This window comes from Plutella xylostella, chromosome 11, assembly GCF_932276165.1.
Source record: "Plutella xylostella chromosome 11, ilPluXylo3.1, whole genome shotgun sequence".
NCBI classification, from domain to species: Eukaryota; Metazoa; Arthropoda; class Insecta; order Lepidoptera; family Plutellidae; genus Plutella; species Plutella xylostella.
In genome coordinates, this window is record NC_063991.1 from 2,424,743 (window position 1) to 2,451,698 (window position 26,956).

Sequence of the window (26,956 nt, forward strand, 5' to 3'; positions counted from 1 at the left end):
ATAAAAAAAATATATAAATTTTATGTTTGGTGTTAAGTTATATTAGAAATAAAATTATTGTCTATATTAAAAAACATATAATTGGAATAGTATAGCAAATGCTACTGAATTTTGCCCTAATTAATTAAAATGTATCTTTTTGATAAGTTTTTTTTTATTTCAGTAAAAAAATATGGCGGCCGTTAGGAAATTACTAAAAAGCTTTAAATATATTTTGAGGATGCCTTTGAAGCTTCAAAATAGTCTTGAAGGACTTAAATCATGCCTTTAGCTCATAGCCAGTTTCTTAATGCTTTTGGTTTTCACCACGTAGTCCTAATTTGTTTGCCTAGACAACTCCCATCAACCTAAAGGTAAAAAATAGGTTTTAAAAATGACTTATAAGTGTTTTCATTTCAACATTCCATAACTTTATGGTTGTATCTAGGTAAAAAAAAAAAACCTTAAGCTCTCACTTAAGCATAATGGTAGCTTTTCTAGAACTTAATCAGGAGTCTACGATAGCTTTAAGATCCTAGAACTATATGCTCTTGAAATACATGTTAAAATAACGTTAATATAAACTCTTATCAGCAGCTCCAAGGTTGTATTAATAAACAATTAGTTTTAGGACTTATTAATCATTCTCAAGTACTCAATATGACCAGATAGCAAAGCATTAACCTTTACACAACCCTTATAAAACCTAAAGGCATTTCTTACAACCTAAGCTCGAATGAAATGTTATAGTGCGACAAACTTATCTGTTCCGGTGAGAGCGAAATAAATTGATCCATATCTCATAACTTACCAATGAATTATACATTCATATAGATTAGATGGGTTCATTAAAACCGCAAGGGTGAATTACCACTACAGGCTAACTCAAAATCTTATAGAATCAAGAAATATTAGACATTTACGTGAGCTCTCACCGGAACAGGTAAGTTTGTGGCACTATACTTGGGTGGGCAACCCGACTGTCAGATGTTTTCAAGCCGCCCGAAGGCCTTTGACTAGGCTTAACGACTGCTGCCGAAGCAGCCACCGGGACCCACGGCTTAACGAGCCGTCCGAAGCACGGAAGCGTCCAGAAAAGAACCGCGCATTACTTTGCAGAAATTTTATCAAATCGTCCACCCTCCTACGTCATACGTATGGAATATCAAATTATAATTGTAATTTAACAGCACACATGTACACACACGGACAATTACCATCGCCTATGTACACAGTTGGGCCTAAAATGTCTGCAAGAAGCGTCCCATTGTTCGTAATAACCATTAATTATATCTGTTTACACGAATTTTACGCGTAATAAGTGTATAAATGTGCCGAAATACCTCGACCACACATAGTCAAGTAGTTTTGCTTGGCCTGCGAATATCGTAGGGCGATCATGAAGTCCATACTGTTAGTGGTCGGCTTAGTGGCGGTGCTTGGCGTAAGTACATTTAGTTTGTTCATAGCATTATGCTGGGTCGGAACCCTTTTGATAACATGATAAATACGCGTGTTGCTAGTCTATATCTTGACGTGTTTCTGTCTGTATGCTATATTATAATGACGTGTGTTTATTTTTATCTAAAGTACTTAATATTTCCGCGTAACCTGTGTTCGTATACATTGTTTTCAGTATATACTTAAACAAATTATCTAGGTATCTATCTATATATATATATGTAATAATGGACATTCAATATAACGTCACGATCGAAAAATTATCAAGTTCCTAATAAATATAGAATACCTACCTACTAGCTGTGCCCGCGAGCTAATCTTCGCCTTAAAAAGTTTTCCTGTGGCAATTCCGGGATAAAAATAATAGCCTATGTTCTTTCTCAGGGTCTACACCATATGTATACCAAATTTCATTCAAATCCGTTCTGTAGTTTTGGCGTGAAAGAGTAACAGACAGACAGAAAGACACAGTTACTTTCGCATTTATAATATTAGTTAGGATTAGGATTATACGACGACCGATATCCGGCCAGCAACGCTTCCACCAGCTCTAAGTATTTATATTTTCCATTCAAACTTTAACTATTAACCCTACCCTAATTTAGGGTGCTTACATAGAGAATCGGGTTCCCTGTATCTACCTGTACCGGTAACCTGATTATGCGAAAGCGCTCATGACATTAAAAAATCCGGGAAATGCTCTGTGAGTGAGCGCTTTCGCATAATCAGGTTACCGGTACAGGTAGGTACAGGGAACCCGATTCTCTATGTAAGCACCCTTAGGTTAGATACAATACCCCTTTAGATCAATTAAAGAGAAGGCGATAAATTCAAATAAAACCGTCTAAACTAAATATAGTTAAGTTTTGTAAGCGAATTGACACTTAGATTACGTACGGGATGGGTCGCGTACTAAATAATAATAATATAAAGTCCGTCTAGTAAAGGTTTGATAAGTACTTTATCGAAAACTATAAAAGTTTACGTTTTCTCGCATACAAAGTGGCGCCTCTAGCGGAAACTACGATTAAACTTTTGACAGATAATGGATGCAGATGACAAAAGGAAACCTAAACTTTTTCGTTTTCAAAAATTGCAAAATCCGTACGAGATGGTCTCAAGGACAAGACGGTTCGCAAGTTTGAAATGACTCAATCATGACTCAATTATTATTATAGGTTAGCTGTCAGTACAGTCATAATAGTCATAACATCATTTCGACCAGAAAAAGTTAACGGCCTCCGTGCTGTCAAAGCCGATTGCTGACATGTCAAATCGCTTACAGAACGTCGGGCCTATATCTGGCATGCTGCCGTCTGATTGGTTCAAAGCGGAGCCACGCAAACATGGGCTTGAGTCCATAACGAAGACCTTCAATACTAGAGATATAGCAAATAGATATATCGGTAGAGTGAGTATACTTTTACCGTATTTTTAACCTCCGACGAAAAAGAAAGTCAAAGTCAAAGTCAAATATTTTTATTCATCGTATAAATATAAAATTTTCTGATGAACGTAAATTTTTACAAACTACTCTCCGTTCGGATAGGGGGGTCTCTTTCTGTCTAAGGAGAAGAACGGAGGCAAGAAACTCCTGACATGCATGACTCCTGACAAAGAGGGGTGTTACAAATAAGATTGACGTGTTTAGTTGTGTATCTGTCTGTGGAAGCGTAGCTGCCAAACGCCTGAACCGATTTTTGATTTGTTTTGGGTCATAGGTAATGTTATCCTGAGTGTTTTTAGGCGTCAATGGTTTAGGCATATTTTTACAAAATCGGTTTAGCCTTTCAAAAGTTATGGGACTTTTAGTGTTAAATACAGGGGTTTTAACGTTGTTTAGGTTATTTCCCGACTGAAGTTTCAATGGTAAAAGCTATGAGTGTGTAAAAAAGTTCACCATAACACAAGGGCACGCCTGCTGAATAATTAATTAAGTACTGAAAGATCGCATCCGGAACGAAGTAATAAACAGAGAACTAAAGTCACCGACATAGCTCACCGAGTAAGTAAGCTGAAGTGGCAGTGGGCTGGTTACATCTGTCGAAGAACCGATGATCGATGGGGTAAACGTGTTCTGGAGTGGAGGCCGCGACTAGGCAAACGTAGTGTGGGACGCCCTCCGGCTAGATGGGGTGACGACTTGCGAAAGGTGGCTGGGCTGGTTATGATTGGATGCGGAAAGCTAAAGATCGCATCCAGTGGCGTGCTTTGGGAGAGGCCTACGTCCAGCAGTGGACTGCTATAGGCTGATGATGATGATGATTGAGGTATGTCGCGAACCTATCGCGAACTTATTAAAATATTTACAATTTTACATTAATTTTACTTCGCAGTGTTATTTCGTTTTGACTTCGCAATAGGACCGCAGAACTTACGATTTTTAAAACGGTGATGCAAATTACTTAAATGTTTTTTTTTAGACGGTAATAATTTACAAACAAAAAAAAACCGTACCACATCTAGGGACTAGGGTTCACTAGAGTTATTAATCTCTGTTTATAGTTTAACTATACCAGAAATTAAAACAAAATGGTGGTCCGAACACCATCGGCATTTTAACCTTATACATAATATAATATGTGGGGACATTTCACACACGGCCATGCGACCCCAAGCTGGGCAGAGCCTATATTATGGCTATCGGACAGCTGATATATCTACACAAATACATAGATAGGTACATTAATATGTATTAATTATAAATATCAATACCCAAGACCTGAGTACAAATATCTGTCTTTAAACAAATATCTGCCCCAGCCGGGAATCGAACCCGGGACCTTCGGCATAGCAGTCAGGGCCACTAACCACTACGCCATTCGAACGTCAAAATTATACCTTGTTACTGTAATTAACGAGTCTGGGATAATAGATCAGAATAACCGAATATAAAAATATCGTAATTGGTTCCGAAACATTAGATGATGATTATGATGATGATGATCTTGTTGTAAGTTTGAGATAGGTGACTAATTTTGGTTAATTTTTTGACAATAAGTTTTAGTTTACCTACACGATTTTACCCAACCTAAGAAAATTTGGGTCCAGCCACATTCGTCCCATTCCGCATTCGACCCGGCCACATTCGACCCGAATTTCATAATTTCGATAAGATTCATTTTTGTTTTCTGTATTTTTTTCCTTATCTCAAAGTACAGTCGACAGAAAATGTTTATGAATTTCTTAATTGATTGCATATAAAGTCACAAATTTAAGAAATATGTTGATTAAATAATTATAATTTTATAAAATAACTATAAGTAATAATATAAATAATATAATAATAATATAATAATAATATGTGGGGACATCTCACACACGGCCATCCGACCCCAAGCTAGGTAGAACCTGTGTTATGGGTGTCGGACAGCTGATATATCTACACAAATACATAGATAGATAGATACTAAATATAAATATCAACACCCAAGACCCGAGAACAAATATCTGTGTTTAAACAAATATCTGCCCCAGCCGGGAATCGAACCCGGGACCTTCGGCTCAGTAGTCAGGGTCACTAACCACTACGCCATTCGGTCGTCAAGTATAACTAGCCTAAGTTTGACCTCAGTAACAGAGAAAAGTAGTTTGCTTTTCTCATTGTTTTAGCTCTTACCTGAAATAAACGGGTTATCGATAACACTGGTCAAGATTTGGATGGCCTACATCCATCTCTTTCGCGCACTTACTTGTAAGTATTGTAATTTATGCATCTGATAAGAAAAGTTTAGTCTGTCAACTTAAAATGTCGGGTGAAGGTACTTCGAAAGGTACTGCGAAGTAATTATAATTTTATAAATAGCAAACGTGGAAAAAATTGTTATTACACGCCGGATTTACATATAGTTCACACGGACAAAATTATTTTTCAAGTGTACATGTGTTAACAAAAAACAAAAATGTGTTTTGTTGGTTCCGTTAAGCTAATGGTCAAGACAGTGTGCGCATTCAAAAAGGGGTACTTAGCAATAAAACGAGTGACTGTAAATTACAGTTCTAAGTGTCAAAATTAATTAATTTGGGTTAGAATTACTAAGTGAGCGACTGACTGCGAGTGACGAGAAATCAACAGAACAGCAACTTACAAACATTAATTTGAGTTACTTAAAATACAAAATGAGCAGCTTCATAATATTTGAGCGACCTAATATTTGTTTGAGTGTCAACGTTACGTCCTGCATTTTTTTCAATATTTGGCAAATGTATTTTTTATACTGAGTGGCATTTTATCTTAAATGAAGTGTTTCGAATACAAAAACCACTTTGAAAAATACACTAATGAGCAGAGTATAATAAGCTCACATTTAAAAAATAAAAATAATATGGAATAACTATTTGAAGAAACACTATTCTATTAGTTGAGAAATTTTAGTATTGAAATATAAGGGTAATTAAATAAAACAATGTACTTACTCCGTAAAAATAAAGTAATATGCATGCATTTATTTCAATCAAATGAACAAAAAATAAAATAAGACGCTTCAGTTAACTAAAAAAAAACTTCTTAATAATACTAAGAAACATTGATAGGGATGAGGAGCCCTACTACTCATCGTCGCTGGTAAATAAGTGCGGGCTTGGACTTAGTGGGCCGGCCTCGTTTTCTTTTTTGTCCAATGGGTATAATTTTTGCTTCCAGTGGTGGTGTTGTTAGTTTGAGCCGAATTGCTAGCCCCAAAACGTGTTTGCATCCATATCTATTGAAAAATTCGAGACAGTCGCACGATCACTTTTGGCAGTCCAAACGCGCATTTAAAAATCTGTAGTTTTCATTAAAAAGCGTATCAAAATAAAAAAACATAAGCCCTCAAATAGAATATCAGTAACCAATAATCATTAATAAAGCAGCATACAAAACTTTGCTCAAAGTGAACTTTTTAGTAGTTCGCTAAGTATAACCTCACTTAGAAAAATCGAATCTATCTTAATATTGAAGTTGCCCTCTCTGTATTTCCAGTCGCTCACTTAGTAATGAAGTCGCTCGGATAATTTTTTTATATCTGAAATGCATTTATCACAATCCACTTTTTGTAAGCTCGTTCTGGATTTTATCATAAACCAATATTCGTCGTCATTTTAGTTAATTTTTCGCTTACTCAAATTCATACCGCTCAAGTTATTAAAACAGTATGTCATCATCAGTCGCAAAGTTTTTTTTTGTTCGCTCGTTTTATAATTCCCCTTCAAAAAGGACATATTCCAAAATTGAGTCAAAAGTATTATTTCAGTAAAAAAACTTGTAGCTGACAGTACATTTCAAACATATCAACAAAAGTACTTACCTAGAACTTATCGTATTTTAGAAATCCGGGTCGAATGCGGAATGGGACAAATGTGGGTGGACCCGAAAATTTTGCCACTTTGGGGAAAAAAACGCCAGAAATTTTGAAGATCCTGAATATAGTTAAATAATTTAGTAACTACCACTTAGGTAATACCAACTTACACTTGTATTATTTTTTAAACCGTTTTTCTTTCTTTCCAGAACGTCCACGGTGATCCAAGAGGTAAGAAGAGAAATTACTTTAACCCAGTTAATTAATTGTAATAAAAAAAACCTCCCCTCAGTATTACCAATTTTTAACCGACTTCAAAAAAAGGAGGAGATTCTCAATTCGTCGGGATCTTTTTTTGTATATTTTTTATGTATGTTCACCGATTACTCCGCCGTTTATGGACCGATTTTGAAAATTATTTTTTGATGTATGGGGTTGAGCTCCCAGGTGGTCCCATTTTTTTCTGAATTTTGTTTCACCCCCAAGGGTGGGTAAAGGGTAAAAACAGGGTATGAATTTCCATTTTGGGCACCTATTAACCGATTCTAATGAAATTTAGAACGTAAATATAGTTCTTATAATTAAAAAATATGATGGTGACCTTGACCTGATCTGATGATGAAACGGAAGATAGTCAAGGGAACTCCTCAACGGTATATAGCAACTACCTCATGCTTAGGCTTGAATGATTCGAATTGACTAGTAGGACGTAATGGTATCATTTGCATCTTACTTTTGAGTGACAATTTATAATTGCAAATAAACTAAAAACAATAAAATAAAATAATAATAAAAAAAAATAAAAACCGACTTCAAATATTACTAAAAAGTAAGAAATAAATGATAATAGCAGGAACTATTCTTTTTTGAAGTTGGTGCCATATTTCTTCAGATTCCTTTGTCACCGCACCAACATAAAAAAGAATAGTTCCTGCTTTTATTAAAATTATTTGTTAATTTTTAGTAATATTTGAAGTCGGTTTTTTTATTTTTTTAAATTAGGTATAAGTTATTAAATTTCACTTAAAATTTTCGTACGTTCGATAGGTATACTTAATATATAGATATTTATGTAAAAAAGACGAATTAATTGTTTAGAAAGAAGTTCTTACTTAGTTATTTATTATTTATTTATACCTAAGTATATAGGGCCTAACTAAAAGCTATACTTATGTAATTATTTTCAGCCTTCCTTCAACTTGTTAATTTATGACAGCAACTTAAATAAGTAGGAGTTTATTTCTAAACAATTAATTCGTCTTTTTTACATCGTCGCCAACAGTAATAATAAGTATAATTAATAAACCATGGAAAGCGTCAAGTGAATTTAAAGTTCAACAATTATTTAAACTTCTCTTAGAATTTTATCGAATGCCACCTTAATTAGTAACTTGAGCCATTTCCCACCACGCTGGTCCACTGCGAGTTGGTGGGTTCATATATCTAGAATTGCAAAATGTAGAATATGCCAGTTTCCTCACAATCTTTTTCCTTCACCGTAAGAGCTATGGTATAATAATTGTACCTACTTAAATTCCAAAGGCCGCGTTGGGTACATGTCAGTGCCGGGGTTCGAACCCGCATCTCATATGAGAATCGGGCGCTTCCTGAAGGGATATTAGTTAGAAGTTTGAATGTATACTAACAACAAATTTAAGTACTTAATTTAACTACATGCTAAAAAATTCATACCATGCTGAGTTGTACCTATTAATAAAGTAGTAAATTTATAAGACTTAGAGGCCGTCCATTAATCACGTGAGGTCGTTTTTCTATTTTTTATTATTAGAGTATGATGATGATGATGATGATGAAATCCTGTTATCCCTCATCAGGGACATAGAACTCGAAGAAAGGATTTCCACCGCCAGAGGCGTAATATGCTAGAAAGAGGTGTATTTAATTAAAAAAAACGGTGGTTTATTAAAGTCTATGTTTTTATTATTTCCGACTTACAGATAACTCAGGCTGGGAAACTTCAATACAAAAGAAGAAAAGCCTAAACCAGAGGGCATCCCAGGATTCTGAAAGCGAAAGCAGTGGTTACACAGACGGCAGAACCACCTGGCAGTCAGAATCGTCAAACCAAAACTCCGCCGCCGCGAAGTCTAATGACGAGTCAGAAACTCAGTACCAAAATGGCCCGGATGGCCAGAGACGATCAGTCAAAAAGTCCCACCATGACGAGAGTCAGAAGCAAGACTCTCAATCATATAATTCATATACGTATGTAAATGGGGACGATGACAATGGTGGTACCCAAAAGACCTCCAAAAAGTCAAGTAATAAAAGCGAATCTCGCTCAAGTAACCAACAATATGAAGAGTCTAGCTCTTATTATGGAAATGATAATAATGGTAATACCGACGATACTGATAGCACTACAGGACAAAGCAACGACGACACTCAGAACACTACAGGACAAAACAACGACGACAATCAGGACGCAACGCAATGGGCAGGACAAGGAAACGGCAGTGGAGAGGATAATGATAATAATACTGACGGTCAAGGCAAACCCAATAATTCGAATTCAGGAAAAACCAATAACAAAAAACATAAAAATAGAAGGAAGCACCATGGCTCAAAAGGAAAACCACAACAAGGAAGCACCACTGCAGGTGAGACATGTAAACTTTTAATTTAAAGTAAAAACTACACCTAATAAAAAAGGGGGAAATTTTGAACAACTTTTGGTCTACGAGTTTTGTCATAGTAAAAAGTCACGTGACCAACAAAGTTTCTATGGAAAATGTTGTTTTTGATAACGATTGTAACACTCCATTTCGGTTCACTACTTAAGTAAGTGTGGCAACTGAAACTTCTGTAAACGTATCTAGAGTTTAGTTTGATGTTTTTGTTTTCAAGGTACAACCTCTTCAGCAGCATCAGGCAGTAGCGCCTCCTCCTCGGTAACTAACAATGGTAAGTAGAGAACCAATCATTGGAAGATTTAATTAAAGTCAAAGTACTTATTTGTAAACATAGGTTAGTAATACAATGGTCTTAAATATAAATTGTTAGTTTCTCTGGGCTTTACCACAAAAACTTAGATAGTAACCCCCTTATTCATAGAGAAGTTACAGAACGTTTTAACTAATAAACTGTTTTGTCCCTCTCCGACAAAGAACTATTTGTTCTTTGACAGAGAGGGACAAAACAGTTTATTAGTTAAAACGTATTGTAACTTTTCTATGAATAAGGGTGTAAGTATCTAACAGATGTTTAACGCCTACAAAATCTGTCAAATTTCGTTTTAAACACTAGTTAAACAGTGTTAAAAGTTTTTTGTGGTAGCACAGTCTATGTTTTGCCATACTTATGGCGTACAAATTTATTTACAAGAATTTATGGATTGACAAATATTAGAAAAAAATATACAAAAAATCTAAATAATTTGAAAAAAAAATACCGCGGTAGTAAAGCGGTATACAAGTAAGATCAGATCACATCACAGAAAGAAAGCCAATAAAAGCTTTGAATTTATGAACGAATGAAAGGAGAGCAATCAAAAAGCTTATTTTATTTTGATTTTATTTGCTGCAATGAACGAATGACGTTAATTTTTTTACGATGAAGTAGTTTTTATGGGAACCTTGCCAAACAACGCGGCAACGGGGCGGTGACCTCGAAAATATTTTTTATTTAATAAGTTAGGTAGGTAGGTAGTTTTACAATAGGTATTATTTATTTATTTATTTATATAAGGTTACACCAACAGGATAGCATACATGGGTGAATATTTGAAAACGAGTGATTTTGCCTCATTTACCTGGCATTTTTCAAAATTGAACTCTAGCCCTTTTGCTGTAAACTCGTGCTTAGGGGAATCGAAGATTACCTATATAATGTGATTTGCCTCATGTTTTGACGAGTAGTTTGTGAGATACGGTAAGTGAATTAATGAGCCTGCCAAACGAATGAGGAATAAGCCAGAAAAATGAGAACACGCAGACATATAAATTAGGCTCGTAGGTAATCTCTGACTGAAGTATTATTTTTAACATTAATTTCGGTTTTCGCATAGATTTAAACTCACTGCTATTTAAAAATTTGAGTAGGGTGAACTTTTGACAAGCAGCTTTGCAGGATAAGCTTTTATGTGTTTTTTTTCGAATTTTGCTTTCATTTTGCAACACGCTGTACATAGCCTAAAAATATGTATACAGGTTTTAATATTATTTTATACAAGAATTGTTCACGTACGTACCCCAATTATAGATGAACACAACATTTTTATATTCATAACAGCTTACTTAAACTAATATGCAACTATGAGTAGATATATTAAAAATAAAAACCTAAACCTAATTAACCTAAATGTAATGTAGGGCTTCCTATATGAGCCGAGAGAATCATGATAAACGTTATTATTATATTTGCACAATTTCATTTTAGGTTAATTAGTCGTAGATCAGTTTTTTAAAATTATTTGTTTACACAGTTATAGGTATAATGAAGTTCGTTTAACTCAAAGTTCAACTCGGTGAACTAGAAGGACTTTTTTCAATTATAATGAATCTAATTTTCAATTATATTGAACATTTCAAAAAATTAGATCGCGGTATTAGAGGAAGGAAACTTATTTCTGAACGAATAATAACTAGGTACCTAATACTTCTTTAGAAGAGGATCGAAAAAGCGCGTTTGCGGCAGAAGATAGGTTGTTAATTTTTATGCGATTGTTCAACTAAAAGTTCAATTCGTTGAGCTTGAGGGATTTTTTCCAATTTAGTATTATGTTGAAAAGTGGAAAAAAATATATAGGGTAACGTAACGTACCTAGGGACACTTTCGACTACCCCAACTTTGAATGAAGATATCGCAGCGTACAACTAAGATATTAATGTGAAATTTCCTTTATTCGGTAGGATATATAATCTATTATCACTAGTATTTATGCTGGAGCTTTGGTGTGGCCAGATTTTTTTTAATTAAGATAAAAGTGAAAATGCTTGTTTTGACCCAAGGTACGTTACACGTTTGTACCTTGGGACACTTTTAAGTGTACTTTGGGACAAATTTTTCGTACAAAAAGTCTTGTAATCATAGTTATTTTATAACTACATTGACATCAAATTATCATTAGTTTTTAACGAAATTATAGTTTGCGATTATGTATGAATCTTATGTTACAAATTGGAACATTCACTTTATAGGAATATTTTCTCCTTCTTTTACTTTATCTACTGCTTGTTTCAAACGATCCAGACTTACTGCAACTCTCTTCTTTCCAGTTTTACTCTGCCACTAATAAGAACAGAGATTTATGGCGTTATTTAGAAGTTAACAGTCTCCATAGTACAAAACCATAGGATACAGTGTCCCAAGGTACAAACATTATCGTGTCCCAAGGTACAAAAAAGCAATATTTAACAAAAATTTCAATATCTTTATTTTTATGTTAGGAATCTATCAAATAATTGCCGTGACATAAAATTAAATAACTGAAAATATATACGTGACATCCATGTCTCTATTTTGAGCATGCCTCAATGAGATAAAGCAACTCAAAAAACGATACTGAAGCAAATATTGACTCCAAAAAACTTCATATTGTCTTCACCACACACTCGATGCCGGTATGATCACGAGACTCAATTGTTTTGCCAAGCGAGTAAAATACTATGCCTAGGGTAGAATTTTAATATGTTTATTTAGCCGGTTTTTAAAATAAAATCAATCTCTTGAGGTACAAGCGTCCCAAGGTACGTTACGTTACCCAATTGATTTTGTCTTTTGTCACCCCATTTTGGTTTATTATGCAAAATTATATTTAGTTTAATGTTTATTTTCCAGGTGGTTCAAATACCGCGAGCTCTGCAGCAAGCAGTGCCTCCTCCACGGGTACTAACAATGGTAAGCAAAACATGGCATGGCAGAAATCATCCAATAGCATGAGCGCAAATAGCATGAGCGAAGTCTTTAGTAGCTATCTCATCAATCAATTACATCTTCGTCAAACCCGAGTCCACGTTGTTCCATGGTGTCAATAAATGATTATATATGATTATTATTTTCTTCCAGCAGGGTCATCAGGACAACAGACAGGCTCACAGAGCACTACCCACACCCAGTCCACCACCTCCAACGGATCAGGTAAGAGCCTGATATAGCCACAAATATAGGTACTTACTTACATTTAAGTTCGTTTAACTCCAGCTTCAATTCGGTGAACTTGAAGACCTTTTTTCAATTATATTGTAAGAAAAAATAATTGTAAGTTGGTGTGAGAATGATAATAATATAACTGAGCTACCTGCAGTACGTACATTGGCGTGAGACTGAGATTTCTAGGGTTACCTGCAGCAGGTTCAAATTCCAATAATATTAAATTTGTTTTGTTTCAGGGTCACAGTCTACCAGTCAGGGTCAGTCAGCCGGCAATGCGCAATCAAGTAAGTATTTTGGAACGACCTAATTAATGTGGGTTCTTGTACCCAATTATTTAATAAAATTAGCACTAAACTACCTTTCTACAGGGTGTTGCAAAAAACTAAGCCGAAACCTACATGTGCAGCATGTTATATCTAATCCTTTTATAAGTATAACCTTTTTGCAACACCCTGTATAAGTAGATACAATAGAGGTACGATAAAGTAAAATTTATTTTTACTTGAACTTATATTCATTAGAAAGATCTAGAATTTTAGACATGTGAAACCGCTACATGGTTTTTTATCAACGTATTTGTCTAATGCACGAAGCACCAATTCACTAACCGAACTTGTCTAACCTATTATAACATCGCCATGATAATATGGACTGTTGCTCATTGTACAGCTAATTAAATAGACAAAGAGAGCGGGGTCATAAAATTTTTGCTACAAAATGAGATGGTGCTAACACCTTCACCTAGCAATGTTAAGGGTGCCTATCCGCCAGTGCGCAGCGGAGTAGCAGAGCGGTGTGCAGGCAGAAATCAGAGTTTTTAGGAGCAATCTCATTGGTCAATTTCTCCATTTCGCTGCCTCGCTCCGCACTCGTGGACACGCAGCCTGAGGATTGACTGGTTATTAAAATGATCCTATCTGACAGACGTCACCTGCATCATTCTATACTGCGCAAAATGTATCTAATGTGCAGTCATTTCAGTGCAAGTATATTGTCTAACTAATAACTACCTTCTGTTTATTTCATGTAAACCTGTGTTTAAATGCTGTCAATCCCGAGTCCAAGTTGTTCTATGGTGTCAATAAATGATTATATATGATTATTATTTTCTTCCAGCAGGGTCATCAGGACAACAGACAGGCTCACAGAGCACTACCCACACCCAGTCCACCACCTCCAACGGAGCAGGTAATAGCCTGTTATAGCCACAAATATTATTAGTCACCCGAGCGCAAACACTTACCTGATAGGCAAAGCACTAATCATTGGAAGATTTATCTACCGCGGCAGTAAAGCTTCAAATTTATGAAAGTTTAATTTTTCCGATAAGCTTTTTTAAAATTATTTATTTACACAATTATAGGTACTTATATTTAAGTTCGTTTAACTCCAGGTTCAATTCGGTAAACTTGAAGTTGAAGACCTTTTTTCAATTATATTGTGAGAAAAAATAATTGTAAGTTGGTGTGAGAATGATAATAATATAACTGAGCTACCTGAAGTACGTACGTTGGCGTGAGACTGAGATTTCTAGGGTTACCTGCAGCAGGTTCAAATTCCAATAATATTAAATTTGTTTTGTTTCAGGGTCACAGTCTACCAGTCAGGGTCAGTCAGCCGGCAATGCGCAATCAAGTAAGTATTTTGGAACGACCTAATTAATGTGGGTTCTTGTACCCAATTATTTAATAAAATTAGCACTAAATTACCTTTCTACAGGGTGTTGCAAAAAACTAAGCCGAAACCTACATGTGCAGCATGTTATATCTAATCCTTTTATAAGTATAACCTTTTTGCAACACCCTGTATAAGTAGATACAATAGAGGTACGATAAAGTAAAATTTATTTTTACTTGAACTTATATTCATTAGAAAGATCTAGAATTTTAGACATGTGAAACCGCTACATGGTTTTTTATCAACGTATTTGTCTAATGCACGAAGCACCAATTCACTCACCGAACTTGTCTAACCTATTATAACATCGCCATGATAATATGGACTGTTGCTCATTGTACAGCTAATTAAATAGACAAAGAGAGCGGGGTCATTAAATTTTTGCTACAAAATGAGATGGTGCTGACACCTTCACCTAGCAATGTTAAGGGTGCCAGTGCGGAGCGGAGTAGCACAGCGGTGTGCGAGGCAGAAATCAGAGTTTTTAGGAGCAATCTCATTGGTCAATTTCTCCATTTCGCTGCCTCGCTCGTGGACAGGCAGCCTGAGGATTGACTGGTTATTAAAATGATCCTATCTGACAGACGTCACCTGCATCATTCTATACTGCGCAAAATGTATCTAATGTGCAGTCATTTCAGTGCAAGTATATTGTCTAACTAATAACTACTTACTGTTTATTTCATTTGTGTTTAAATGCTGTCAATCCCGAGTCCGCGTTGTTCTATGGTGTCAATAATGATGATTATTATTATTTTCTTCTTGCAGCCGGGTCATCAGGAACACAGACAGGCTCAACAAGCACTACCCAGGCCACCACCTCCAACGGATCAGGTAAGAGCTAATAATAAGAGATATAGCCACAAATATTTATAGTCACCCGAGCGCCAACACTTACATGACAAGCAAAGAACCAATTTGGCGCGGTAGTAAAATTTTATTTTAACTTGAACTTATATTCATTAGAAAGATCTAGTCAATTTCTCCATTTCGCTGCCTCGCTCCGCACTCGTGGTCAGGCAGCCTGAGGATTGACTGGTTATTAAAATGATCCTATCTGACAGACGTCACCTGAATCATCCCATACCGCTCAAAATATATCTAATGGACAGTCATTTCTTTACGCGTATATTGTATTTCATGCTAATAACAACCTACTGTTTATTTCATGTAAACCTGTGTTTAAATGCTGTCAATCCCGAGTCCACGTTGTTCTATGGTGTCTATAAATGATTATGATTATTATTTTCTTCCAGCCGGGTCACAGGCAGTCTCACAGAGCACTACCCAGTCCACCAACTCCAACGGAGCAGGTAAGAGCCTGATTATAGCCACAAACATTATTGCTCACCCGAGCTCAAACATTTACCTAATAGGCAAAGAACTAATCATTGGAAGATTTATCTACCGCGGCAGTAAAGCATGTACCTATTCTTCAGATCAAGAACAAGGAAACCAATAAAAGCTTCAAATTTATGAAAGTTGAATTATTTCCGATAAGATTTAAAAAATATTTATTTACACAATAAAATTATAGGTACTATTAAGTTCGTTTAATTCAAGATTCAACTCGGTGAACTTGAAGGACTTTTTTCAATTATATTTAAAATACAAAAAAATATACTTGTTCAGTTCAGTTGGTGTGAGACTTATGATAATATGACTAATGCTACCTGCAGTACGTTAAAATCTCTCTATAAGATGAATAATTATTTATTTTGTTTCAGGATACACCAGCAGTTCTACAGCAACCAGTGGCGCCACCTCGGGATCTAACAATGGTAAGCAAAGAACTAATCATTGGAAGTTTTAATTACCAGTCGCGGTAGTAAAATGGTAGGTATACTTCAGATGAAGAAGGAAACCCATTTCTTTGTTTAATATTTAGGCTTAGCTTTTATGAACGAATAATACCTACCTAAATAGGTACTTGGGAGAGAATAGTAAAAGCTCTATTATCTAGGAGCAATCTCATTGGTCAATTTCTCTAAATCGCTGCCTCGTTTCGCACTCGTGGCCAGGCAGCTTGAGGATTGACTGGTTATTAAAATGATCCTATCTGACAGACGTCACCTGCATCATTCTATACTGTGCAAATTGTATCTAATGGGCAGTCATTTCAGTGCAAGTTTAAATGCTGTCAATCCCGAGTTCACGTTGTTCTATGGTGTCTATAAATGATTATTATTATTATTTTCTTGCAGCCGGGTCACAGACAGTCTCACAGAGCACTACCCAGTCCACCAACTCCAACGGAGCAGGTAAGAGCCTGATTATAGCCACAAACATTATTGCTCACCCGAGCTCAAACATTTACCTAATAGGCAAAGAACTAATCATTGGAAGATTTATCTACCGCGGCAGTAAAGCATGTACCTATTCTTCAGATCAAGAACAAGGAAACCAATAAAAGCTTCAAATTTATGAAAGTTGAATTATTTCCGATAAGATTTAAAAAATATTTATTTACACAATAAAATTATAGGTACTATTAAGTTCGTTTAATTCAAGATTCAACTCGGTGAACTTGAAGGACTTTTTTCAATTATATTTAAAATACAAAAAAATATACTTGTTCAGTTCAGTTGGTGTGAGACTTATGATAATATGACTAATGCTACCTGCAGTACGTTAAAATCTCTCTATAAGATGAATAATTATTTATTTTGTTTCAGGATACACCAGCAGTTCTACAGCAACCAGTGGCGCCACCTCGGGATCTAACAATGGTAAGCAAAGAACTAATCATTGGAAGTTTTAATTACCAGTCGCGGTAGTAAAATGGTAGGTATACTTCAGATGAAGAAGGAAACCCATTTCTTTGTTTAATATTTAGGCTTAGCTTTTATGAACGAATAATACCTACCTAAATAGGTACTTGGGAGAGAATAGTAAAAGCTCTATTATTTAGGAGCAATCTCATTGGTCAATTTCTCTAAATCGCTGCCTCGTTCCGCACTCGTGGATAGGCAGCTTGAGGATTGACTGGTTATTAAAATGATCCTATCTGACAGACGTCACCTGCATCATTCTATACTGTGCAAATTGTATCTAATGGGCAGTCATTTCAGTGCAAGTTTAAATGCTGTCAATCCCGAGTCCACGTGGTTCTATGGTGTCTATAAATGATTATGATTGTTATTTTTTTGCAGGCGGGTCTTCAGGAACACAGACAGTCTCACAGAGCACTACTCAGTCCACCAACTCCAACGGAGCAGGTAAGAGCCTGATTATAGCCACAAACATTATTGGTCACCCGAGCTGATAGGCAAAGAATTGGAAGATTTATCTACCGCGGCAGTAAAGCTTCAAATTTATGAAAGTTTAATTTTCGCGATAAGCTTTTTTTAAATTTTTTATTTACACAATTATAGGTACAATTAAGTTTGTTTAACTCCAGGTTCAATTCGGTGAACTTGATCGCCTTTTTTCAATTATGTATATAAAAATACAAAAAAATATTATTTTTCAGTTCAGTTGGTGTGAGAATGATTATAATATGATTAATGCTACCTGCAGTAGGTACGCTAAAATCCCTCTATGAGATGAATAATTATTTGTATTGTTTCAGGATACACCAGCACTACAGCAGGCAGTGGCGCCACATCGGGATCTGGCAACGGTAAGTAAATAATCAATGTATATAAGGTTAACTGGTAGAAAATGCTGCATTTAGTTCGCCTTTGTACCAATTTACTTTGTGCAATAATGAATTTAATCCTAACTAATATTATAAATGCGAAAGTAACTGTGTCTGTCTGTCTGTCTGTCTGTTACTCTTTCACGCCAAAACTACTGAACGGATTTGAATGAAATTTGGTACACATACGGTCTAGACCTTGGGCAAGAACATAGGCTACTTTTTATCCCGGAATTCCCACGGGAAAACTTTTTAAGGCGAAGCGAAGCGCGCGGGGCCAGCTAGTAATTAATAATAATACATTACCACTTTACTACCGCGGTAGTTAAACTTCAGATGAAGAAGGAAACCCATTTCTATGTTTAATATTTAGGCATTGATTTTATGAACAAATTATAATACCTATACTTCTTTAAGAGAGAATGTAAAAAGTGCCTTTGGGGTAGAATTGTTAATAAATTGTAATTTTTTATTGATTGCGTTGTTCAACTGAAAGTTCAATTATATAGTTGAACTTGGAGGATTTTTTGCTGTTTTTCGGTGTGCGAGGTTCCCGCCCCTCGCCCAGGGCGGGCCTTAACAATAGATATATAACTAAAATAGTACCAAGAGACTTTTTTCCTTTGTCACCCCATTTTAGTTTATCATTGAAAATTCTGTTTACTTTAACGATTTATTTTCCAGGTGGTTCACAAAGTGGCACCACCTCTACATCAAGCACTGGCACCTCCTCCTCCTCGGGATCTGGCACTGGTAAGCAAAACATAGCGTTTAATTTTTTGTTTTCATATTATTATTTTTTTTTAATTTTCTCGCACCAATTATAGGCAGAACTCATTTCCTCTGAGAGCATCCAGCCGTTTTAACGAGTTGTCAAATGCAAATGTTGATTTAGATTTATTTTGTAGCCAAGTAGGATTAATTAACTATAGTTTTACGGAGAGCTGTATTTTTGCTCAATAAGAACTTATACTTATTTTTACTAACATATGTGTGAAAACTTTTAATTGGCTATGTATTATTAATCGAAATTTCTTATGTATAATATTTAGCTGTAAGTTTTCCTATGAATAAATAAATAAATAATTATAGGTAAGTATGGGCAAAGGCCAGCAGTGGGAAACTAAATAGGCTAAATAGAGAGAGAGAGAGAGAGGGAGAATGATAGGTTCATTTAATCCAAAGTTCGTTCATCTTGTTGAAATTGGAAAACTTTTTTTACAATTATAAATTTGTTTTGTTTTAGGGTCACAGTCTTCCGGTCAGGCAAACAGCTATGCGGGATCAAGTAAGTGTTTTGGAGTTATACCTACCTAAATTAATGTGGTCCTTGTAGCTATCCAATAATTTAATGAAACTACAACTAAACTGCCTATACGTACAATATAGATACAATTGAGGTACCTATGATACGTAAAATTTCTTTTGTTTTGAACTTCGGTATATTAATAAAAAAAAGATCTTAGTTAAGTAGAATGAGTGGAGTGCAAATTGCATGAGCTTAGTTTTTATGCAATATCATTAATCAATGTCTCCTCTTCGCACAGACAGCCTGCGAGGCTTGGTTGGTTATTAAAATCCTAAGTACCTATCTAACCTAAATGAATATACACACATGTATGCACAGTGAAAGAGTTCCCATATTGTGAAATAACAGATCTCTCTTCTATAATAGCGTGTTATGTCATTGTAGGATATCGCGCCATACACCTATACTTATACCCCCTTATTCATAGAGAAGTTACAGAACGTTTTAACTAATAAACTGTTTTGTCCCTCTCCGACAAAGTACAATTTGTTCTTTGACAGAGAGGGACAAAACAGTTTATTAGTTAAAACATATTGTAACTTTTCTATGAATAAGGGGGATAGGATTTAGGAACGTTATAGCTAGATTGGATATCAAAATGTTCCTATCTGACAGAAGTCATCCGCACCATTCCATAACGCTCAAAATGTATTTTATGGAGAGTCATTTCATTACGAGTATAATATTGTCTATTGACTACCTAGTTACCTACTGTTTATTTCATGTAAAACTGTGTTAAATTCTATCAATCCCGAGTCCGCGTTTGTTTGTTCTATGTTGTCAATAAATGATTATTAAGTATTATTATTACTTTATTTTTTCCTCCAGACGGGTCATCGGGAACCTCTACATCACAGACCAATAGCCAGTCTACATCCAACACCAGCGGATCAGGTAAGAGCCTTAATATAGCCACAAACATTATTGGTCACCCGAGCTTACCTGATAGGCAAAGAACAAATCATTTGAAGATTAATATATATATATATATATATATATATATACCTATATATATATATATAATATAACTACCGCAGCAGTAAAGCAGTACTTACTTGAGAGCAAGAAAGGAAACCAATAAAAACTTCAAATCTATGACAGTTTATTTTTTTCCAATGACCTACTTTTTTCAATTATTATTTTTTACAATTATAGTTACAATTCAGTTCGTTAAACTCAAAGTTCAACTCGGTGAACTTGAAGGGCTTTTTCAATTATATATAAGTACATTAATTTAAAAAAGATATATTCTGTTTGAGATACTGAGAATTATTTATTTTGTTTCAGGAAACAACGGCTCTACAGCAAACAGTGGCGCCTCCTCCACGGGAACTAACAATGGTAAGCAAAGAACCAGTCATTGGAAGATACCGCGTTAGTAAAGTGGTATACTTCAATACTTCAGATGAAGAAGGAAACCCCTTTCTGTGTTTAATATTTAGGCGTTTATGAACGATTAATACTAGTGTACCTATTAGTCTATGCCTATAGTATAGTAATAAATACTTCGTAGAAGGGAGTTGTTAATTTTTATCGATTGAGTTGTTTAATTGAAAGTTCAATTCATTGAACTTGAAGGATTCTTTCCAATTCAGTAGAAGTAGATGTCGAAAATTAAAAAAAAATGTATATGTTTTTTTGTTTGCCAGTTTTGCCGCCCAATTTCAGTTTATCATGCAATATTCTGTTTATTTTTTATTTTCCAGGTGCTTCACAAACCACCACCTCTACATCAAGCGCTGGCACCTCCTCCTCGGGATCTGGCACTGGTAAGTAAAGCATGGTGTTTAATTTTTTTCCGTTTTTATTTTTAATTTAAATTATAAGTTTAAGTTCGTTTAACTAAAAGTTCGTTAAACTTGAAAATGTTTTTTTTTAAATATACAGGGCTAAATGTTGCAAAAATGGTAAACTAAGCCGAAACCTACATTTGCAGCATGATAACTATACTTGTATGTCGCAGGCATCGGTTTGAATCTTATAAGCCTATAGAAAAAAACATTTTCTATAGAAACTTTGTTATGGCCACATGACTTTTCACTATGGAGAATGACTTTTTTCCCTTAATTTTGAAAGGTCATTATTGGCTACTTAAATCTAATTTTCCCCATTTTCCACAATCTAAATTAAATTTGACAGTTGCCTCCCAATAAAAATGCGAATATTCCCCTATAATCCCTATATTAACAAATCTGTTACTCTGTACTAGGTCAAAAGTAGGTACAGCCGTAGTAAAACAGAAAGTGGCGAACATTAACTGCCAGTTTCTATAACTCTATCTACCGATGACTGGTAGAACTACTTTCATACTATTGTGTCAAAATAGTATGAAAGTAGTTCTACCAGTCATCGGTAGATAGAGTTATTGAAACTGGCAGTAAGTGAAGACCCTCTATTGACATTCCCATACATTTTCCAGGTGCCCAAAGCTCAGCATCGAGCTACGCTAGCAGCCAGTATGGAAGTCCCTACACTTACCCAGCTTACCCCTACACTTACAACCACCCTGTGCCTGTCGCTACCGTTCCTCAAGGTACTGTCATGATGGATTTTTTTGTAAATAAGTGCCCTTTTTTGACTTCGGGCGCTGGTAGGTAAATATATAAAATATATTTCATTACAGTTGGTTGTAACAACAAAATATAACATTAATAATAGCAAGTTTATACAGACATACTGCAGAAGATGTCTATCTACTACAGAAACGAGATTATCTATAATTAATGTACTCTGTGGATTATCTATTCTTGGATCTACAGAGCGCCTACCTCAGCTTTTACAACATTCAGGCTCGCTTCTCCAATTTACACGGGAGCTAGGCAAGCAGAGCTGAAATTAGGGGGATATGTACAAAGGTTTCACTCGAGAGACCCATGTAAAGAAACTTTGCTTCCCCTCACAATGGAATAAAATAAGTTCATACCTACCTAATGTTTCGGAGCCAATTACGATGTTTTGTGATATACGCCACTGTATTCATCTATTCCAACCTGTTACCCTAGAAAATTCAGACTAGGGTGGATTCTCAAAAGCAAATGTCGGTTAAATTACCCTTCTCTAATCAAGGGTTTTTTTTATCTAGGGTAAGGTAAACTTTCAGAGATGCTTTTCCCGGAATTTACCCTAGGGTGAATTAAGTATGGGTAAAAGATCGGAATAACAGGAAATAATATTATAATAAAATTTATTCTTATAAGTACACAATACATTATTTTTCAAACTGTGTCACACACGATGACGACAAAAAACTTTTTTTGCGCACTGTTCCGCTTATTAATGAGCTTATAATGCGATATAACTTTATCAAACTCCACTTAAATTAAACTTACCTACTTACACTTACATACAGGAACGATGTACAATAGGCGGCCTAATCACTTACAGCGATCTCTTACAGGCAAGAGGAAAGGTAGATTCACTAGTTGTTTTCACAGGGATATTTTTCTTAATTGCATTTGCACCTTTGATACCACTGGATATTCCTGGTGAGTTGGTGGTCTACTTGTAAAAGTGACAAAAAATACCTAAAAATATTTATCACCTGACTAATTATTTATAGATAAAATTTTATTACTTAACAAACTAACTTTGCAAGATCAGATGGCTACTAAAACATTTATATATTTAAATATTTAAAGCAAACATATTAATATGCATATAAATTATTTACACAAACCTGGCTCCGTAGTTATTATAAATTTATATTTTGGATATTGGTTGATTAACATAAACTTATTCAACTCTCATTTCATCTTTGAAACCGTCGCGCACGTCTAACAAAATAGCTGAGACACAACGAACATTCATTTAACGTAAAAGGCATATTTATTTGCAAAAAAATACTTCCATGACAGTCGATTTGCATTACAGAAAAAGACAAACCCCTCGAGTTTACATCAGAAACTTCAACAGATGAGAACGGTGATAAAGTTTATTTGATAACTGTGACGACCACTCATAGTAAGTACACACACATTCAACACATGTTTACTACCACACAAAAAAACAAAGAGACATAATCTTATCAAGTTGGCGAGATTAAAATATTTTCGAAATTGGTTCCGAAACTAGAAAGGAAATACATAAATTTATAAACAGCACCAGCTAACGCGATGCTAGGTGTTACGCAGGGATATGCTAGGTCATAGCTACAAATTAGTGTGTAAAAATAATAAACTCAAACTCAACTCACTTAATTATTTCTATCCTTGGCTAGGCTTCTATATTATTATAGATTTTATTTTAATGATGATTCTATTGATCTGTCTAAGCAGCCATTATTTTCAATCTACAGGTAAGCCAACTGGCCAATCAAACGCTCCAGGATCCACGCAACCGAACAGTAATGTTGTGACTCCAGTGGTGTACCCTGTCCCAGTGACGCCGTACAAGCCAGTCCCTGCCCCCATCGTCCCGGGAGCACCTCCGGTCATCCCCAACCACTTGTTCGATGCTTACTTGTCGAGTCTGCTGCAGCAGTTCGGTTACGTCTACCCTCCGACGACGACTGTGACTGGATCCAGCGCGACCGCCGCGAGCTCTGCATCCACCGTCCAGGCTCCAGGGTCGTACCAACCGTACCAACACAGCTACCCGCCAACATGGCTGGGATGGAACGAATACTATCCTTACCACCAGAAACCTGGCACCTCTGTTGTGCCAACAAGCTCTACCTCAGGTACGGCATGGTCAAGTGCGACTAGCACACAAGGCAACCCTGGTGCTGGACAACCTCAATACAACAACCCAGGCAGCGCTACCTCGGCCACTACCACTACCAGTTCAACCACTTCAGGGAGCCCGGCGCAGCCAACTTCTGGTCAACCTCAGGGGCAAAACCCCACCAACAATCCAGGAGAAAGCCAACCTACCAATCCTGGGTCTGTCACTCAAAAACCCAATATTGGAAACCCGCAAGCCGGTAATAGCAACCCAGTGCAACAAACTACACCGTCTAATAGTAACCCAGGGCAACAGAGCCAAGGAAACAACCCTAATTCTGGCAACAGCCCAGTTACAGGAAAACCACAGCAGCAACCGTCTCCAGGATCTCAGCAAAACCAAAACCCACAGAACACCTCCGTATCCAGTACCAGCTCCTCAGGCGCATGGGCATCGTCAGGAGGAAGCAAACCCAACGGCCAAAAACCTACCAACCTAGCGCCTGGCTCTCAAACACCCAATAATAATGGAAACTCGCAACCCGGTAACAACCCAGTACAACAAACTACACCGTCTAATAGTAACCCAGGGCAACAGAGCCCTAACCAAGGAAACAAACCTAATTCTGGCAACAGCCCAGTTACAGGAAAACCACAGCAGCAATGGACTCCAGGATCTTCGCAAAACCCACAGAACAACTCTAATCCGGCGCAGACAACTTCTGGTCAACCTCAGAGTCAAAACCCCACCAACTATCCAGGAGAAAACCAACCTACCAAACCTACGCCTGGCTCTCAAAAACCCGGTAATAATGGAAACCCGCAACCCGGTAACAACCCAGTACAACAAACTACACCGTCTACTAGCAACCAAGGGCAACAGAACGGTAACCCAGGAAACAATCCTAGTACTCCTGGTTCAACCAAACCTGATTCTGGCAACAGCCCAGTAGGACAAAACCCACAGAACGCACCCGTATCTAGCACCAGCTCCTCAACCGCATGGGCATCGTCAGGTACCACACCTGCCCCAGTAAATCAACAATCCAAACCAACCACAACAACCAGTCAACCTGATGACAGTGGATCATGGTACGACGACTACTCTTCTGGAAGTGATGAATCCGATGATGGACCTCAACCTTCAAATACTAAACCAACAACTGGACCACAAAATACTAAACCTACAGGACCTCAACAAAACCCACAGAACGCCCCCTCAAGTACCCCATCAGACATACAAAATGACGCTCCCAGTGATAATAACAGCTGGGATGATGATGATGATGACGAATCGAGTGACGAATCTGAAGACGACACCCAATACGGTGGTTCAGGCCAACAACAGCAGCCACAGACCACAACTGCTGCATCTAGCTCCAGCTCCACTAGTACCACATCAGGCCAACAACCCGCTACCAATACAGGTTACACAAAACCCGTTAGCTCAGGAAGCCAACCTCAAAATGGAAACCCTGGTCAACAACAACAGCCACAGACGACAACTGCTGCATCTAGCTCCAGCTCCACTAGTACCACATCAGGCCAACAACCCGCTACCAATATAGGTTACACAAAACCCGTTAGCTCAGGAAGCCAACCTCAAAATGGAAACCCTGGTCAACAACAACAGCCACAGACGACAACTGCTGCATCTAGCTCCAGCTCCACTAGTACCACATCAGGCCAACAACCCGCTACCAATACAGGTTACACAAAACCCGTTAGCTCAGGAAGCCAACCTCAAAATGGAAACCCTGGTCAACAACAGCCGTCTCAGAACACTGCTACTTCAACTAGCTTCAGCTCCACTAGTACCACACCAGGCCAACAACCCGGTACCAGTCCAGGTTACACAAAACCCGGTAACTCAGGAAGCCAACCTCAAAATGGAAACCCTGGTCAACAACAACAGCCACAGACGACAACTGCTGCATCTAGCTCCAGCTCCACTAGTACCACATCAGGCCAACGACCCGTTAACAATCAAGGAAACTCACCACAAAATGGAAACGGTAGTTCAAATCAAGCACCGACGCCGCAGAACAATGCTAGCGCAACTAGCTCCAGCGCTGCTTCTAGCAGCACCACAGGCCAACCGCAGCAGCCACAGACCACAACTGCTTCAAGTAGCTCCAGCTCCACTAATAGCACACAAGGCAGTGGCCAAGGAAACTCACCACAAAATGGAAAGCCTGCTCAACAACAGCCGTCGCAGAGTACTGTTACTGCAACTAGCTCCAGCTCCTCTACTAGCAACTCAGGCCAACAACCCGGTAGCAATCCAGGAACCCAACCTCAAACTGGAAACCCAGGATCCGGTACAAAGCCAACAACCAGTACATCCGCTACTTCTACCAGCACAGCCTCTGGTCAGAGCGGCTCTTCGTCAGGCACGGCTGTCTCCACCGGGCCGCAGCCAGGTATTGGAAAGATCTGTGTCTGCTACGATAATGTGTATCTGATGCCACCGACTGTGCGCCGGCAGGTTGGCCTCAACTGATCTGCTTGACTTCTTGGAACCGAATGAATACCGACGCTTCGCCAGAATAGGCGCTCTTTAAATAAAAAGATTTATGTTGCATTCTTGAGTGTTTTATTCAGTTTCACATTTTTACTCGTCATTTCCATCCTCCTGTAGGCAAGTGCTTTAAACTTTCACTTTAGAAGTAGGTATAAGTACGTACATCGTACATATTTAAGAAAAGATGAAAATTTTGTTATAAAATTTAGAGATAGCATGCGTTTGCTCGCAATTTTCAGTATCGTGTCCTTGAAGCCCTAGGGTGGATTCGGGGACAATAAATTCATTTTTTTTATAGCCATGTTTGCTGGG

General features: G+C 37.0%; 1 protein-coding gene across 50 annotated transcripts; it reads left to right on the plus strand.

The window, feature by feature from the left end:
• The first annotated feature begins 1,285 nt into the window (after positions 1-1,285).
• LOC105394905 (mucin-19) lies at positions 1,286-26,706 on the plus strand. Of its 50 annotated transcripts, XM_048623832.1 has the most exons (28): positions 1,299-1,423; positions 2,726-2,851; positions 6,929-6,950; positions 8,678-9,340; positions 9,588-9,644; positions 12,519-12,578; positions 12,750-12,818; positions 13,070-13,117; positions 13,950-14,021; positions 14,421-14,468; positions 15,279-15,344; positions 15,767-15,823; positions 16,238-16,291; positions 16,715-16,771; positions 17,186-17,239; positions 17,669-17,728; positions 18,082-18,132; positions 18,835-18,903; positions 19,397-19,438; positions 20,288-20,353; positions 20,747-20,800; positions 21,166-21,228; positions 21,879-21,992; positions 22,915-22,944; positions 23,330-23,419; positions 23,754-25,805; positions 26,088-26,134; positions 26,315-26,706. In XM_048623832.1, exons 1-28 carry the CDS (start codon positions 1,379-1,381, stop codon positions 26,621-26,623), a joined length of 4,545 nt encoding a protein of 1,514 aa, XP_048479789.1. In that variant the 5' UTR covers positions 1,299-1,378; the 3' UTR covers positions 26,624-26,706. The 50 variants fall into 50 exon arrangements, with proteins under 50 accessions (XP_048479758.1, XP_048479789.1, XP_048479790.1 ...); XM_048623833.1 differs by having other exon boundaries at positions 23,754-25,523; positions 26,088-26,706; XM_048623834.1 differs by lacking the exon at positions 26,088-26,134 and having other exon boundaries at positions 23,754-25,523; positions 26,280-26,706.
• The last annotated feature ends 250 nt before the right edge of the window (positions 26,707-26,956 follow it).